The 18,976-nt window shown below is 35.3% G+C and overlaps 1 protein-coding gene across 3 annotated transcripts in view; it reads left to right on the top strand.

The window, feature by feature from the left end:
• The window catches only part of COL24A1 (collagen type XXIV alpha 1 chain), a 389,096-nt gene that overhangs the window by 30,317 nt on the left and 339,803 nt on the right, over positions 1-18,976 (top strand). For all 3 annotated transcript variants that reach the window (XM_082612777.1, XM_082612779.1, XM_082612778.1), the window contains exons 4-5: positions 5,537-5,590; positions 8,176-8,229. In XM_082612777.1, coding sequence (XP_082468903.1) covers positions 5,537-5,590; positions 8,176-8,229 — 108 coding nt within the window. The remainder of the gene's footprint in view (positions 1-5,536; positions 5,591-8,175; positions 8,230-18,976) is intronic.

The following is an 18,976-nucleotide window of genomic DNA, read 5'->3' as shown; positions in this document are numbered from 1 at the left end:
GTTATCTTAAAAGAACTTTGTAAGTTTGGTATTATTATCCTCATTTTTCAGGTGAAGAAACTGAGGCCCAGAGGAATTAGTTTACTTGTCCATAACCACATTGCTAATTAATGATAGAGCCAGGATTTTGACCAGGTTTTCTGCCTCTAAAACTCAAACTCTTTCATGATATTAGGCTGAATAATGTTAGACAAATATAAGACCCAAGGTAGATATGGACAGGTTGTAGAGGTCTTAATTTTCAAACTGATAGTTCTAACTTTATCTTGTTCTCAGTGGGGAATTCTGTAGGTTTCTAAGCAGAGGCATGAATAAAGAAGTCAATCTGGTGGCAGTGCTCAGAGCAGACAGGAAATTCCTGTAATCATCTGTATGTTACACAACTAGGACATTATATAGGATGCCAGTGGTGAAAATGCAAAGGAAAGGTAGGATTCAAGAGGTATTTTGGGGCTTCCCTGGTGGCGCAGTGGTTGAGAGTCCGCCTGCCGATGCAGGGGACATGGGTTCGTGCCCCGGTCCAAGAAGATCCCACATGCCGCAGATCGGCTGGGCCCATGAGCCATGGTTGCTGAGCCTGCGCGTCCAGAGCCTGTGCTCTGCAATGAGAGAGGCCACAACAGTGAGAGGCCTGTGTACCAGAAACGAAAAAAAAAGGTATTTTGAAGGAAGGTTTGGTAGAACTAGGAAATTAATTGGACCTAGGGACTAAGTAAAAAGGTAGAGGATCCAAGATGGCTCCTAAGGTTTTAAACCTGTGGATTGAGAGAATGGTGATACCATTACTAAAACCAATAATTAAGAGAGGAAGTTGATTTTAGGAGAAGAAATCAAGTTAAAACATCTAAGGTGCTGTTGGCAAATCAATAAGCTGTTGGAAGAGTTGAAGAAGCTGAAGTAAAAAAGGTCAAAGTAGGGGGTATAGATATGGGAGTTTCCCCATCAATATTTTATCAATAGTTGAAGCTATAGAGTCAATAATTTTCAAGGAAAGGAGTTCGGCATAGAGTCGAGAGCCAAATCATGAGCCATGTTTGCTTTGTGGTTATAGAAGAAAGAAAAAAAGAAAGCAGAAATGTGACAGAATAGTTAGAGAGATGGGAGAGAATACAGTATACTATCACAAAAGCCAGAGATGAGAGTTCTGAGAAGAAATTGATCAGCAGTGCTGAAAACTACAGCTGAGGACTGAGAAAAAGTGGAGGAAATCCTTTGGATCTTCTGATGGGAAAGTCATTATTGAACTTTGAGAATCTGACTTCAGCATAGTATAGAAGTCTAAAGGTAGATTTTAGAAAGCTAATGAGAGAGTGAATGGTGATGAAATGCTGAACTTTGTAGAGACTGTTGCACTGCTTCTTGAAGTGGATGTTACTGTGTGAAGTCTGAGGCCAGCCTGATTTTTCCCGCTTGTAGGTGACTGTTTTTCCTCTGTATGCCCATGCAGTTCTTTTGTTGTCTTTGAAGTTCATTTCATTAAACCTGTTAGGTTCTGTATCAGTTTTTTCTGGTACTCTTTTGATCTGAAGATTATTTTTACTTATTATAGAAAAGTCTCTCCTTATATTCTCAGGTATTTTTCTTTTCCATTTTTCTATATTCTTCTTCAGGCATACCAGTATATGTTAAATGTCCTTTGTGATGATAGTATTTGTTATCTTCTCTACAATCATGTCCATGTGATTGCTTTTTTCTATTTTGTTTTATGTGAATTCAGTTAAACTACATCCATATCCCTTAATTGATTTTTTCAGTTGTAGTCAGTTTTTATTGCTTCTGACTTGGCTTTCATCTTTAATTGTTTCTTTTTTGCTCTTTCAATCTTTAAGCTCTCTGACTCACCTTTTATTACCTTGGTTGTTATTTTTAATGTCTTATAACTCTTCTTTGAGCTCTCATTTTGTAGAAAAATAGCATCTTGAAATTTTTTGAATCTATAGTGAACTATATGAACTTTTTCTCTGTTGCATGGAGTGATTCCTCTTCTGGTAAACAATTTTCATCTACTTTTAATTTATGTTTCTGTCCCCACACTTTCCCCTCCCCTCAATATGCATAGGTCCCTTGCTGGTTTCTTTCTGGTTATTACTCATTTTTAAAATAAAGACAACGCTATCTGGGTCACTATTTGTTTTAGAATTGTATAGGGAGAAGCAAAGGGAAGTAGTGGTACACAACATCAAATTTAAGTTGCTGTCTTCAACACCGTCTTTCCATATTTATCTTGTCCTCTATCCAGAAACATATCTCCTCTCATTTTCATGTACATGAAGCCCTCTATATCGCTCTGAGAAGTGATATGATGATTTACGCTCTTGTCTTCTACCCCCTCTCACAACCAGAAATCTCCTGAAGTTAGGAGATTTGTTGCAGATCATGAAAATGATGGGTTCTTCCTCTTCAGCTCTACTTTCCTTACTCCTGGTTGTTTGAACTGGGTCTTTACAGGGTCATGAATTATATGTCCTGTGGCTTTCCCATTCCCTTAAACTTTACTACTGTTATTAAAGGATTGTTGGTATGAACTTTCTGGACTGATATACTTTTAGATATCTGTAGCCTGTCCAAGCTTTGACATCTGAAGAGGTTTTTTGTTTGTTTTTGTTTTTGGTCATCTCTCAGCATCTTTCCTTACTCCAAAGTGTCTCAATATTTGGAAGATAATTTTCATATTTTTGGTTTGTGGTTGTGGTCTTTTCCTTGTTTCATCAGAGATGTTTTCTTCTTCTGGTGTTTTTTTGTTGTTTTCAGTGGTTTTGAGGGAAAGAGGGTTCTCATTCTGCTATGTTTTATATAAATTCTCTAGTGATCGATTTAAAACATAAATTAGATCATGTCATTTATCTGCTTAAACTCTTCAGTGACTGAAGAGTGAAGCAGTTAGAATAAAATAAAAACTCTTTATCATGACCCATGCAGTCGTATATCATCTGGCCCTTGCTTTCATCTGCAACCTCATTTTGTTCCACTTTTGCTTAACCTCACTGTTGGGTTTCTTTTATCTCCTTGATAAGACTGTAATTTTTCTTTGTTTTGTTTTACTCCTCCCCTAATTCATTTTATTCCTATTTTCTGGAATTTTATTTTCTCCTCTTTAGTTGCTCCTCTTCATTTTTTGGATATAACTTAGCACTTCCTCAGAGAAGCCTTCTCTGATACCACAATATAAATTATGTACACTGTTGATCTCTCTCGTTTGCTTGTTCTTTTCTTCATATCACTAAATAAAATGTATATTATGTGTTTATTTGTTAATGGGTGTTTTTTTATCTCACTGTCACCTCCAGGAGGGTTTGATGTTTACTAATGTTTATTGAGTGAGTGAATGAATGAAAGAGTGAATGAATTATAGAGGGAACTTTAGATGTAGGACTTCCAAGATTAATTGACCAGATATTACTATCTCTTAGAAGAACTGAATACATTTGCCTTAGTGTATATATTACCCTAGTAATAATAGTATTATAACTAACATTAATTGAGTACTGCCTGTGTCCCAGGCATACCTTTTCAAAAATTGCTCTATAGTTTATTGGTTAAGTACTGTATATCAGACATAGTTACAGGTATTTTATGTAGTACAATATCTTTAATGCTTATAATAACACTGAAAAGTAAATTTTTTATCATCAGTATTATAAAGCTGAGAAAACTAAGGCTTAGAAAGAGTAACTGACTTGTCTAGGGTCATTCAGCAAGTAAATGATTGAAGCATGATTTGAATCTAGATTGGATGATTGCCATACCATTGCTCTTTTAATTGAATTATACTTTCTCTTAATAACCAATAACCTTGAAAGTTAAAGTGCCTTTTTTAGTACTTTATTTATTGAAAATAATTCATTAAAAAAGTCATCATATAAAATTACTTTCCTTCTCTGGTTTCTAGAAAATGCCTATTAATAACCTGTTCTCAAAGATACGGAAATGCAAAATTGTGAAGACAAATTAAAATTGAGTTTTATTTATTGCTTATTAAACAATTCAAATATTTCAGTCACAATATAAAATATAGTCTTTTTTCCCTAGTATCTAACATTAACATTTCCCTAGTATCTAATATTAACTGCTTTTTCAGTGTGAATGTAGTAGTATTTTCTTATGTCACAAAGTAGCGTGACAGGGCAATAAACCAAACTAGATATTTTGTTTTAATTTTGCATTTAGTTTTTATTTTTAGTTCTTATTTTGGGGGACTTCAAATCATCAGCTGGTAAGGTCTGATGATAACAGAAGAACCAGAAATAATTTGAAAAGAATTTTAATTTTTTTTGAAAATAAGTGAAAGTCAGTTTTTGATGGAAGCTAGTGATATAATAATGATGCAGAATATTTGAATGGCTCAGGAGGGAGAAGAGAAATATTACTCTTCTGTGGTTGAAGAGGAACATTCCTTTTCTCTTACTATTAGAGAATACATGAACGGTTTTTATTAAGTTAAGGAATAAGAGAAGGAAAAAATTAAAAGGAAAATGGACAGTTTGAAATATATAAAGAGAATTAGAAAACTGCAAAATGACTGTAGCATTAATAAAGGAGAAAGTTTCAAAGAGAAAAATGTTACATAAAAATGAGGATCAGTAGACCATGCTACTTGTTAATGGTAGGGCTAATATCTTAACCTTAATATGTCTCATTTCAAAACTTGTAGTATTTTTACTGCAATAATGAATGAATGTTTGTAAAATGGAATGTGCGTATGCTCTGTAGACATCAAGAATAATGCCATGCCAGCAGAGTGCACATAACAATGAAATTAATGGACAGATGAATGAATGAATATGTATTAACCATATCCCAAATGAGCACTTATTCTTCTACAGTTGATTGTTAAAGCAAAAAAGACAACATAAGGTATAGTATGAGGAAGCAAATTAGTAGTTTCCTGTTTCTTATTTGATATATTTAATAAGTGACATTTAAAGAACTCAGAATACTTTAAAAATTGACCTGTTTTTGCTTTCATATTTTGTTTTTACAAACCATTTACCTCTTATTAGTGACCTCCTGGTATGCTGCATTTTGTGTAAGGCAGATTTATTACTGAATATACTGGAAGGATCTCACTGTAACAGTTTAACACATTACACAGATCCTTGGTATAAGCCTTTTAAAAGAACATAAAATGGTTAGTGCTTTAATTTTTCAAGGCAAGTCTTCTTTTGAAATGTGTTTGAAAAAACCTGTAGTTGTTGGTTTCTAAACCCTAAATTGAATTCCTCCTTCAGTAGTAAAAGTAAATTTAGGTAAGAAACTACCCACGAAATTACTAGTTATGGTCCCTGTGAAAACCAGATACAGTGGCTGTAACCATAAGTCATAGACTTCCTGCTGCCATATCTAGCCAGATTAAAGAGGACGTCTTGAGTTTCAACTCTCACCCCTGCTGATTACGGTGAGGAGTTTCATGTTGTTTGAAAATCATCAGCTGGTAACTAGGGATGGAAAAGGAGCCCTGGAGTGAGACTCTTAGCAAGACTTGTGAGAGAGGATGCATCTGTTATCATGCCTAATATCTCGGCATTTGTTTTCCAAGGGTCCTTCTGGCCCAGCAGGTATCCCAGGTCCATCAGGAAAGAGAGGTCCACGGGTAAGTAGATGGCCTCCGTTTCTCACTTGCTGTTAGAACTGGTAGCTTTCCAGTATGTTTTTTCCTAGTATTGTACAGTATGTACTTCCCTTGGAAATCTGCCCTGGATTGGCAAAGGTAGGAAATTAGCCCTACCTTTGCCAATTCAAGAGAAGCCTGGGAATACGTGCCAGCTGTTTATTTGAGTGTGAACACCCAGCCCCAAAGCATTCTCAGTGAGCACGCTCAAGAAAGATAATCAAATTTGTAGATTAGTGACTGTTTGGGTGCTACTTGTAACATTATTCTTAGTTATAAAGTGATCTCATCTGCAGTTGATAGTCCAAGGTGGGGTTCATTTACTTTGGGAAATGAAAAAGAGTGGGCGGCCTTAAAATAGTACATTCCTGGATTACATAATGGAAAATATTGAAGCTATAAAGTAAAAAAGTAATTATCCTGAGGAAAAAAGCTGCCTTAAGGATAAGCAGTAGTTTCTCACATTACACAGGTCCAACAAAAGATTTATTGCTGTGTTAGAATTAGTTTCTCTCCAACCTCAAAAAAAAAAAAAAAAAAAAGAATGGACTTCTACTAGCAGAAATTCTTCAAAGAGCTAGAAAAAGAATTGTGATGGTGTGTTATAAAGACAAATGCAAATGCCATATATGATCCACTTTCTTTACTGATATTTATTTATCATATAAACAATATAACGAAAAGTCACCCTAAAATGTTACTTTAAATGGTCCTATTCACATCAAGATCTTGTCCATATGAGGCTGAAGATGATTGCTCACTCTGTTCTAGCTGTTTAACATTTCTCTCTCTATACTTGATGACTTACCACATTCCTCCCAGAGTGTCTTCTAAACTTGCCCCCTCTCTTCCAGCCAGCAGACAATTTCTGTCCTCCTACTTTTCTGTCAGGAGACCCTGGATCCTACTTCCCTGAGGGACTGTGTTCACCTTTGCACTAATTGCACTCCCTCTCCACCATTAAGGCTGTTCTTCTCCCACAGCATGACCTTTTTCTCTCCTTAGAGTTTATCTTATTTAGCAACAACCAGCAAGTTATCTTTTTTAAAAATCCCAAACTTTCATTGATGCTAATTTTTCCTAAAGTTATTATCCTTGCTCACTCTTGCACTACTGAGCTTTGTGAAATAATCCTTTATACCCATTGCACCCACATCTACATCAAAAACTCATTTGTTAATCCTTATAAATTTTTCCATCTGCTTTATTGAAATTTGTTTTTGAAGATTACACAAATGAGATGTCATGAAATCTAATTTTTGCCCTTAGTTTTCATCTTGCTAGATATAGCTTCAGTGTTTGCATTGCTAGCACCCCTCTCCTTTCTGAAACATAATGCTCTATTAGTTCAGAAGTGAAAAGACAGATAAATAGATAATAACTATTTATGTGTCAAGATGGAGGTGTAGCTGAAGAGCGCAGGGGGGCGGTACTAAGCCCAAATGAGTATAGGAGGCCTGGAAACCTGGGAGGCCTTCTGGAGATGAATCTTAGTCTTCTACTTGCTGGTTGTGTGAACCTAAGATTCCTCATTTATAAATGGGAGTAAATAACCACCTTGCAGGATTGTTATAAGGATTAGTAATTAAAAAGTAAAGCATTAACATGGTTACTTGCACAATAGTAGGTATTTAGTAAATAAAAGCAGTTATTGAATTCAAATTGACAAATATTCCTTTTTTTTTTTTTTTTTTGCCTCCCTTGTGTGGCTTTTGGGATCTTTATTCCCTGACCAAGGATTGAACCCAGGCCATGGCAGTGAAAGCACCCAGTCCTAACCACTGAACCACCAGGGGACTCCCCAAATTGACAAATATTCATTGAGAGGTTGCTATGTGCTAAGTACTACACTGGTAATATTAAAAACGGCCTCCTTTCAAATAATTTATAATTCTGAAACTAAACATAAGTCATAAGGAAGTTAAAATAGCAATAAAATATTTAAATGACAGAAATATCCCAAGGCAATATACAACTAATTGCAAATAAATTTTACATGCCCCAATTTCTGTGAAAGTGAGTAGGAAAGAGAAATCCCCTCATGCTGGTGTAGCCAGGATTTAAAAATGAGGTGGTATCTCAGTTGATGCTTGAACGTGATTTGGGCAGGTGTAGGGGGGCAAGGTTAAATGAGGTAAGTCTTTAAGGTACGCATGATAGCATAAACAAAAACCCAAGTGCAGAAAGGGTTACCACATTTTGAGAGGAGAGTAACTAAACAATTGCACTTTGTTATTTTTAGGCTTCTTACTCTGCACAACTTTTAGAAGTAGCACTAAGCAATGTGGCTGGAGATAGGGGTGGTAAATAAGGGACGTAAACACCTCAAGGACAGTGTTTTGAAGCAAAAACAGAAACCACAGTTCTGCTCTATAATTAGTCTTCTTCAAGACTGAAATATCCAAGATCTCAGAAGAGATAAAGAACTTCGTAAAAGAAGATATCCATTTTAATGGATTACATAATATTTATTTGAATGTTATAATAACCACTTTCTGTTATTTGTATCTAGATCTGTGCTAAGAATGATCTGACTTTCTTTTTTCTTTTTTTTTCACTATTTGCAGGGCATGCCAGGGCCACATGGAAATCCTGGGTTACCTGGATTACCAGGTCCAAAGGTGAGTGATTATTAGTGAGTATGGTAAAGAAGATCTTTAACTTTTAAAGCCAACCTTGGGATATTGAGGATCTCTGTCATTTCCAGAGCATGATTCTTCAGCAAGATGGCCTTAGCCTGGCAGAAAGCCAGGCTCCTCTGATAGCCCACCACACTTGGATTTATATATAGCTAGTGATAAAGGCAAGCACAGCCCTGCTTTGGTATTCCAAAGTCTTTATTGTCAAAATATGATGGCAATATATGGAAACCTCTGATATATACAGATTATGATTTCAGTAATTTACCTTAAATCAAGGCTAATTTAATGTATAGATAAGTACTGAGGAAATAAAATATCATTTACTGCCCTGTTCCACACTTACCTAATATTTTTACCTGAAAAAGATCTGTGAGGATAATGCTTATAGGATACTCATATTTTTATGAGAACAACTAACCTGAAAGCCTGTATATATATATGAGCATACATTGTTGTGTAGTGGTAGCATGGTAGATAATAGTGTGATAGATAGTAGTATGAGTATAGTAAAAACGGATGGAAGAATATATACCAGGCTGGTTACCTTGAGAGCAGGTATGGAATTGGAAAGCTAATTAAATTTATATATATGCGTTAAGCATTAGGGTTTTGGTTTCCAGCAACATCATGAATATTTTAGGGTCATTAATAACCACTCTGCTTATTAATTATCTCACTCAAAAGTAACCATATAGATGTTACCATATAGATATAGGTTAAGATAGGATAGAGCTTAAGAACACAGGTTTTGGAGTCTTAACTGATTGGGGTTCAAGTTTTAGCCCTCTTGGTTTGTATGACTAGAAGAAAATTACTTGCTTAGCGGCTTTAAGCTTCACTTTCTCCAAAGAAGGAAAAATCATAGTATGTCCTCAGAGGGCTGGAGTGAAGGCTAAATAAATTGTGAGTAAAGCCCTTAACAGTGTTAACATGTCATAAGTAGTATCATTATTATTAATATGTAATAATGATAACAGATATTTTAAATCTAAATTTTCCAAAGTTTCTTATCACTGTCAGCAATTTTTTGAGTTTTATAAAATATCTCAGAGAGAAAAAAGACTTAACTAAAGTCTGGATGAGTAACAGTGAGAAAAAAGACAAATGCCTTCTAAAGAAATTAGAAGTTTGTTCTTAAATTTGTGATTCCCTAGCCTTCATGCTTTTTTGGGGACTTTCAGGATATTTAGTGAAAGGCTAATGTAGTTGTAAAGACCCAGCTCGTGTTTTTCCACAGAGCTGAAGTTCTAGGGGGCTTGCAGGATAACACCCTGATCTCCACAACAAGAAGGAAGACAGAATGGGGGAGGGGTGGGTTTCCACATGGTTTGTGTTGTCCTCCCCTTCCCCTACCTTAGCCAGTAGCAAACAGATACTTGAAACAAAAAAGATAGAGAATAGGGTGAGGAGAGATGAAGGTAGAGATAGTGGAAAGCCTTTGATTTAATTGACTTCTTAAATGTGTGTACTTATTCAGGAGAAAATACTTGAGAAAAGGATGAACTTTGTAACAAAAAATTATCATTGTCCAAAGATTAAAAAGAGGATATTTTTCAGTGTTGACTGGTATGAATATGTGTCTTTGGTAAAATGAACTAGGAGAGATGAAATCTTAATCTCAAGATTTCTCTTTAATATTATATTTAGTAGTGTGAGTATAATTTTGACTATAACTATTTACCAATAACATATTTTTATGAACCCCTATATTAGAGATTTTAAAACCTCCACTTTTAATTTGCAAGCAACTAACTGAACCTCTTGGGAACTTAGTTGTATAGACCTGAATATTAGTCTTTAATTCATATGTAATTTGATAATTTGATAACCATGTTCAAAATAGCCAAGACTGACCATGATTTGTTTTAACTGCACATATTTGTGGAGGACATTAGATTGTGACAGGTGTTAAATATCACCACTGTGTCTTAAATGAGTTAATTAAAGCTTGTAGCATGTGGTTTGTGAAACCAATTTTCCTAGATATTTAACATGCACTTTAAAGTAATCAGGATTAATAGAACATTCAAGGCTTATACTTTATAATCCTCTTATAGTATTTATTCAAGACAGTGCAATAAAAATGCAAATTTCATGCTCTCAACAATAAATTTTGACATGTAATCACAGGATTTATTTTCCTTCAGAGCACAAAAATCCCTTTTAGATTAAGGGATTTTAGAGTATAAAGACATTTTCAGCATTTTTTTCTTTTCAGTTATTGTTTAGCAAGAATAACATAGAATTATTGGCCTCTAAGGAAATTGTATAAAAATTCATCTTGTCGCTTGCACAAGAAATGATCTGTCCACTTCAAAAGGGGTTACCTGAACCTATGAAAAGACCAAATTAAGGCAATTGCAAGTTTAGAAAGGTTTAACTGAAATGGAAAATACAATGCATTATGGAACCTTTATACAGTCATATTTGGATTAATGTGCTTTATAACAATTGTTAGAACTGATACCAGGGTTCTTGGCCTTCCCTAATCAATAGAAATTGCTAGTTCCTTATATGGGGTGAGGGTAGGGATGTGTCCAAGGGTCGGGCCAGAGGGGTGGCTTAGGTGTTTTGCCCACCCCTTTGGTTGTGTTGAGTTCAGGGGGCATGTGCAGTACCGGGATTTTGCTCCCAGCTCTTCAAAAGTGGCAGTTGGGTTTTTTTTTTGGTCTTTTTGTATCTTTTATCCATAATTTGTCCTAATTGCACATGCACACAGTTATTTTTAGTCCCTGATAGTGTCTTTGTGTTTTGTTGCTTGAGGAGAGGTTTGTCCAGGTGCAGGCTTGGCAGCACTGCAGCAAAGAGTCCCTGGTCCCAGCCTGTCTCAGAACCACAAGATATACCTTATATAAGTTAATGGCATGAAGCACGTAAAACACCTGGTAGAATACTTGTGTGTAGTTGACACTTAAGAAAACATTATTTCCCTTTTCTGGAGGAGCTACTTATAAAGTAACTAGGCTATTTAGAAATGCAACTTTTACTGAAAGTATCACATTTATTATTTGTTAAGTAAAAAAAAAGTCTTGTGGCTCTTATGAATGAAAATACCTTAATATAGTAAAGAAATATGTTCTATTTATAAGACTATTTAAAAGTTTATAAGAATAAAGCTTATTTTGCTAACATACTCTAGATTGATGCAAAACTTAATTTATTTTCTGTTATACTTTTACAATTAAGTTAGTATTTATCATAAAGGACAAAAAGTGTAAACTGATCTTTGGTAGTTCTCAACTCTGTTCAAGCAAAATGAGTTTTCACATATCTGTTTGTCTTCCTTAGTAGATTCTGAGTTACTTGAATGCAGTGGCCAGATCTTACTCATCTTTGCCTTTGTGTCCAGCCCAGTGCCCAGCATGTGTTGAGCACTCAATAAATGTTAAACTGAAACAATAAGCAGACTTAACATTAGAAACAAGGCACTGGCATCATAAGGGAATGAGAACTAGCACTTATTAAGCATCTAATTATTTTATGTATGCCATCTCATTCAGTTCCACTTCAGTTAAGCGTACTGTTCAGAGCAGGCTTTATTACCTTCTACTTTCCACAGAAGAAAACATATTCAGAGAGGTAAGTGCTTAACCAAGGTAACACAGTTGTAACTGTCATCAGAATTAGATCTTTTACTCTTTCCCTTACACCAATTTGTCTCTACTAACTAGTGAGGAGTTCATTTATGAAACAGTATCTTAAAGAGGAAGGGTTTGGGTAGGGTAATAACCTAATGTAATTAAAGACTTTCTGAATTCATTTAGTAATAGTAACAAAATATGTCCATTCCAAGGTTCCAGCTTATCCTTTGGATACTATTAATAACATATAAAGTCCATAAAGAGTGAAACTGAACTCTAGCCTCTCAGAACTGTGTTGTTAAATTGTTAAATAGTAGAAGAATAAAATGCCACACAAAAATTTAGTGGATAATATAGCATTTTTTCAGCATTTTAAGACTAATTGATTTAAAACAGAAAGACTTGAGTTCTTTAGCTGAAATCATTAGCTGAAATCAGTAGACTAAGGGTAGAAATATTGTCTTCATAAAAAACAAAAACAACACAAGGAAGTGAATTCTGTTTCTCTACTTGCTAGAAAGAATGACTTTCTTCTTGCCACCAAATGCTTTCTGGGTCCACAGTTCATCATATTTACTTATTTAATATGAACTTAATTCACAGGGTACTGGACATTTTTATTACTATTAATTAACACATGATCAATTATGCAGTAGGTCTTTGGACATGAGTCCAAATTCAGAATCTAGATCTTTGGCCTACCCTAGCCTACACTTAAAATTCTAGTCCAGGCAATCTATTTGCATCCAGATAGTTCGTTTCCTAAAAATGCTTCTTAAAGGCAGCTTAAAACCTTCCCATGGACATTCATAGTTTATATTACTTTAGTCAGGTTCAATAGCTCCATCAAATTTAATCCAGTTAAATGAAAACATCTAACCTTAATAAGCTGCAATAACAATGTCCCATTAATAATATTAAATGAGATGTTATCAATAATGTTAAATATTGAATTTCCAAGGAATATATCTTTGTGCTGTTTTATTCCTGGTTTTGACCCTCTGCTACCATGTCTCCATCATTATTTCTCTAAACTGAAAGTCCCATTTGCCTTGTGTGTGAATTAAATAAATGTGTTGGGTATAGAGGCTGACCCATTCTAAGAATTTTTTACTGAGTCAGATTGCTATGAAAATTTTTCAGTCCAACATTCTGAAAATGTAAAGTATGATAAAATGGTGAAGACTGAGGTGCTCCTATTAGTCTACACAATGTAGGGACGTTTTTATAAAGGGCCAGACAAATATGACAAATATATTAAAAATTTTTCCTTCTAGCTATCAAAGTCTATTGGGTTCATGTTAGAAGGATTCAGGAGCCAATTTGAAAAGGCTTCCACTAGCCAAAGATTGGTATAATTTGAGCATCATTAAGGATAATAACTGTAGTGGATTGAATCATAACAAATATCTGTAAATCCATGAGTTATAATGTAGTTAAAAACTAGTTAAAGGTGACCTCATTGGTCACCTTTAGAGGATGCTGGGGAACTACATCTATGAGATTGTCAAATTCTCTGACACCAATTGACTATTCAACAATTCAATTCTGACACTACCTCAATTTAGTGTCAGACTCCACAGATTTAAGGGCTCAGTCTCACAAGACTCCCCACACTTGAGATGCCAGCAACAGATGGGTTGCCCAGGCTACTCACACTTTTGCCTGGCTGACTACATGTTCAGGGATTCCCATAATCTCTTCCTCTCTCCCAGGTTTGATATTTTGCTAGAACAGCTCACAGAACTCAGGAAAACACTTTAATTAGGTTTACCAATTTATTATTAAAAAAATACTACTCAAGTAGCTAAATGGTAGAGATGCATAGGGCAAAATGTGGAGGGTGGGAACCTGGAGTTTCCATGCCCTCCCCAGGTGTGTCATCTTCCCAGCACATCAGTGTGTTCACCTACTGGAACTCTTGGAATGTCTTTGTTCAAGAGGTTTTTTTTGTTTGTTTGTTTGTTTTGTTTTGTATCTTTATTGGAGTATAATTGCTTTACAGTGGTGTGTTAGATTCTGCTTTATAACAAAGTGAATCAGTTATACCTATACATATGTTCCCATATCTCTTCCCTCTTGCATCTCCCTCCCTCCCACCCTCCCCATCCCACCCCTCTAGGTGGTCACAAAGCACCGAGCTGATCTCCCTGTGCTATGCGGCTGCTTCCCACTAGCTATCTCTTTTACGTTTGGTAGTGTATACATGTCCATGCCACTCTCTCACCCCGTCACAGCTCACCCCTCCCGCTCCCCATATCCCCAAGTCCATTCTCTAGTAGGTCTGTGTCTTTATTCCCATCTTACCCCTAGGTTCTTCATGACATTTTTTCCCCTAGATTCCATATATATGTGTTAGCATACGGTATTTGTTTTTCTCTTTCTGACTTACTTCACTCTGTATGACAGACTCTAGGTCCATCCACCTCACTACAAATAACTCAATTTCATTTCTTTTTATGGCTGAGTAATATTCCATTGTATATATGTGCCACATCTTCTTTATCCATTCATCCGATGATGGACACTTAGGTTGTTTCCACGTCCTGGCTATTGTAAATAGAGCTGCAATGAACATTTTGGTACATGACTCTTTTTGAATTATGATTTTCTCAGGGTATATGCCCAGTAGTGGGATTGCTGGGTCATATGGTAGTTCTATTTGTAGTTTTTTAAGGAACCTCCATACTGTTCTCCATAGTGGCTGTACCAATTCACATTCCCACCAGCAGTGCAAGAGTGTTCCCTTTTCTCCACACCCTCCAGCATTTATTGTTTCTAGATTTTTTGACGATGGCCATTCTGACTGGTGTGAGATGATATCTCATTGTAGTTTTGATTTGCATTTCTCTAATGATTAATGATGTTAAGCATTCTTTCATGTGTTTGTTGGCAATCTGTATATCTTCTTTGGAGAAATGTCCACCCCCTCCTCTTCCTGGAGGTGGGGGAGGGAATGGGGCTAAATTCCTATGCTCCAATCACTTGTTTGCCTTTCCAGTGACTGGTTCCCATCCTGAAGCTCTCTAGCTCCCCATCTCCAGTCACTTCATTAACATAAGCTCAGATGTTGTGGAAAAGGACTTGTTGTGAATAACAAAAGACACTCCTGTGACTCAGGAAATTCCAAGGGTTTTAGGAGCTCTGTGCTAGGAACCAGGGACAAAGACCAAATGTATATTTTTATTATACCACAATGTCATTATTTTGAAAAATGGTAAATAGAAGAAAAATAAAGGGAAAGAATAAATTTTTTCTTAAGAAATTGCCTTGCTTTTCTTATAGAATTGAACCTTAGTGCAACCAAATAGTTGACAAAGGGAAGTTTCTGTTTACAGAAAAAGCTAGCAAATGAAGAAAGAATACTATAATTAAAAATCACCATTTTTGCAATCCTGATGAAGAAAAGGTTGAAAACAATAGAAATGACTCAGGAAGACCAAAGGCCCTGAGGCAGGAGACTGCTTGGCAGTCTTTGAGGAATATCTGAATGAGATAAGTGATAGGAGATAGATCAGAGACATAGCAGGAGCCAGATTATGTTGACTCTTGTAGGTAAGAATTTTGGTTTGGATTTTACTCTGTGTTAGATATTTATTGGAGAGTTCTAAGTAGAAAGATGACACCATGCAATTTATGTTGTAGGAGGATGGTTCTGGCTATCACAGAGAATAGATTGGGGTAGGGGAAGGGTAGAAATAGGGGCACCAGTTTGGAGACTGCTTCACTGGTCTACCCAAGCTCACGCCATGGGTGAGGATGGCATGGACTAGAGTGTTAACAATGGAGATGGTGTAAAGTGGTCAAAATCTAGATGTATTTTGAGGTACAGTTAACATAATTGCTGATGAGTCACTTATATGGTGTGAGAGAGGAGTCAAAGGTAATCTAAGGCTTAAGCAGTTGAACAGCTGGTATTGTGGGAGCTGCCACCTACTGGAATGAGGAGGAACATGATTTCAGGTTTTTACTTGTTTTGTTTTTGCCTGGGAGGAAATCAAGAGTTCATTTCCATTAATGTTTTAAAAGAACCAACTTTTGGCTTTGTTAAGTTTTTCTATGGACCATATAATATTTCATTGATTTTTAGCTGTATTCTAACACAAGCATTTAGAGCTATGAATTTCTCTCTAAGGACTGATTTAACTGCATCCCACAAAATTTGATGTGTTTTGTTTTCATTATCATTCAAGTTGAAATATATGCTTTCTTCGTTACTCATCGGTTATTTAGAAGTATGTTGTTTTTTTTTAATGTCCATCAATTAGAAGCTTTTCTAGTGATCTTATTGTTGCTGGTTTCTAATTTAGTTCCATTGTGTTCAGAAAGCACACAATGGAAGAGTTTAATCTTTTAAAATTTATTGAGGCATTTTATGGCCCAGTATGTGATTATCTTGATGAATAGTTCACGTGAACGTCAAAAGATTCTGTATAGTGTTCTATAAATGTCAGTTTGATTATGGTGGCTAATGGTGGTGGTCAAATTTTCTCTGTCCTTACTAGGTTTTCTCTTGCCTAGTTGCTCCATTAATTACTGAGAGAGGTGTGTTGAAATATCCAACTCTGATTTTGGATTTTATTTCTTTAGTGTCTAGGAAGTGTTTAGTTAGTGTTTGCTTCATGTATTTTGCAGCTCTTGTGTGATGCATGCATATTTAAGGACTGTTATGTCTTCCTGATGAACAGACCTTTTTATCATTATCAAATATCTCTGTTTATCTTTAGTAATACTCCTCTCCTTGAAGTCTACTTTGATAGTAATAGAGCCACACCAACTTTTTAATGCTTATTGTCTGTCTGGTATATATATTTCCTTTCCTTTACCTTTCTATATTTAAAGTGCATCTCTTATAGATACTGTATAGTTGGGTCTTTTATATTTATCTTGGCTTGATAGTCTCTGATTTTTAATTAGAATGTTAAGTTCATTTACATTTGTGTAATTTTGGTATGATTGGGTCTTGGCCTTCTGCATTGTCATTTCCTTTCCATTTATCCCAGGTGTTCTTTGTTCCTTTATTCCTTTTTTCTACCTTCTTTTAGGTTAATCAAATATATTTTAGTATTCTATTTAATTTTTCTTGGCATTTCAGCTGCATCTCTGATTGATTTTTAGTGGTTGCTTTAGGGATTACAGTATACCTTATTAACTTATTGTAGTTTACTTAGAGTTTTATGGCAATATTTCATGTAAAATATAAGACTCTTGTAACATTACAATGACATTTACCTACTATCCCTCCATCCTTTGTGTTCTGTTGTCATTTATTTTACATCTATGTCATTATAAACCCAACAGTACAATGCAATAATTTCTGTATTAAGTAATCAGTCTTTTAAGGAAATTAAAAGAAGAAACAAACAAGGGAGTCATTCATATTTCCTCATTTATTTTCATTTTCAAAGCTCTTAATTCCTTCTTATAGATCTGAGTTTCTATCTGGTGCCACTCCCCTTTAGCTAGCAGAAATTCCTTCAATAATTCTTCGAGTACAGTTCTACTGGTGATGGTTTCTCTTGGTTTTTGTTTACCTGAAATTTATTTTGTCCACAGCTTTTTGAAGGATAGTAAAAAAATTTTTGTAGAGCAAAAAAATCTTGGTTAGGAATGTTTTTCTTCCAGCACTTTAAACATGTCTGATGTTCTCATATTTTGGGCTTTACTGTTTCTGATGAGGATTTAGCCAACGTTTTTATTCCCCTCAATATAATGTGAAATTTTTCACCAGATGTCTTAATATTTTTCTCTTTCTCTGGCTTTTAGCAGCTTTACTATGATGTCTGTAGGGGTGGTTTCCCCTAGATATTTCTTTGGGCTTCACTGAATATCTTTTTATCCATAAAAATTTTTTTAAACAAATTTGGGACATTTTTGGCCATTATTTCTTCAAATAATCTTTCTGTCCCATTATTTCTCTCCTTTCCTTCTGGGACTCCATGTATGTTATACTATTAATATTGCCCCACAGGTCACTAGATCTCCGTTCATTTTTGCCATGCATTTTTTTTTCTCTTCTTCAGATTAGATAACTTCTATAGATCTGCCTTTAATTTCATTAAAATTTACTTCTGCCTTCTCCAATATGATGTTAATCTCATCCAGTAAATTTTTATATTTAGATACTGTATTATCAGTTCTAGGTTTTTAGTTGACTCTTTATATATAGTTTTCATCTGTCTGCTGATATTTGTCTGTTCACTCATTATGATCATCTTTTCCTTTAAGCCCTTGAACATATTTATAATAGTTAATAAAATCTTCAACTGCTAATTCTAACTTCTAGGTCCTCTTGTGGTCTGTTTGTATTGACTGCCTTTTTTCTTTACCTCAAGTCCGATTTTCCCTTTTGCATGTCTAGAAAAATTTGATTACATACTGAACGTTGTGGATGATATGTGGATCTTTAGATGCTGTTACCTTTCTTTTTAATCCTTTGGAGACTTGATTTTTGTTCTGTAGGTGCTTAAATAACTGGCTCATCACCTTAAACTTGTACAGGCTTGGAAACTTTTTTTTTATTATTTTTTTAATTGGAGTATAATTGCTTTACAATGTTGTATTAGTTTCTCCTGTAGAACAAAGTGAATCAGCTATATGTATACATATATCCCCTCCCTCTTGAGCCTCCCTCCCACCCCTCTAGGTCATCGCAGAGCACTGAGCTGAGCTCCCTGTGCTATACAGCAGCTTCCCACCAGCTATCTGTTTTACACATGGTAGTGTATATAGGTCAATGTTACTCTCTCAATTCGTCCCACCCTCCCCTTCCTGCCCCCTGTGTCCACAAGTCCATTCTCTATGTCTGCATCTCTTTTCCTTCCCTGCAAATAGGTTCATCTGTACCATTTTTCTATATTCCATATATGTGCATTAATATACAATATTTGTTTTTCTCTTTCTGACTTACTTCACTCTGTATGACAGAGGTTCATCCACATCAAGGTTTGGAAACTTTTTTAAAGGGCAGATCTGTTTCAGTTTTGCTTATAGTATTAGTGCGAGTCCATTTGTCCAAAAATATAGTATTTGCTTCTAAAGTATAACTCTCCCTCAATTTCAATGGAAAGGTATTTATCAAACTGTTTAGCATGTTCTTCTAAAATGATGTGGCTCAAACCCCAAACTTTCTCCTTTAGTGACCA

This window comes from Mesoplodon mirus, assembly GCF_964341445.2.
Source record: "Mesoplodon mirus genome assembly, chromosome: 3".
Taxonomy (NCBI): Eukaryota; Metazoa; Chordata; class Mammalia; order Artiodactyla; family Ziphiidae; genus Mesoplodon; species Mesoplodon mirus.
Note: the sequence above shows the minus strand (reverse complement) of the source record. Positions and strands in the feature narration are given on the sequence as shown.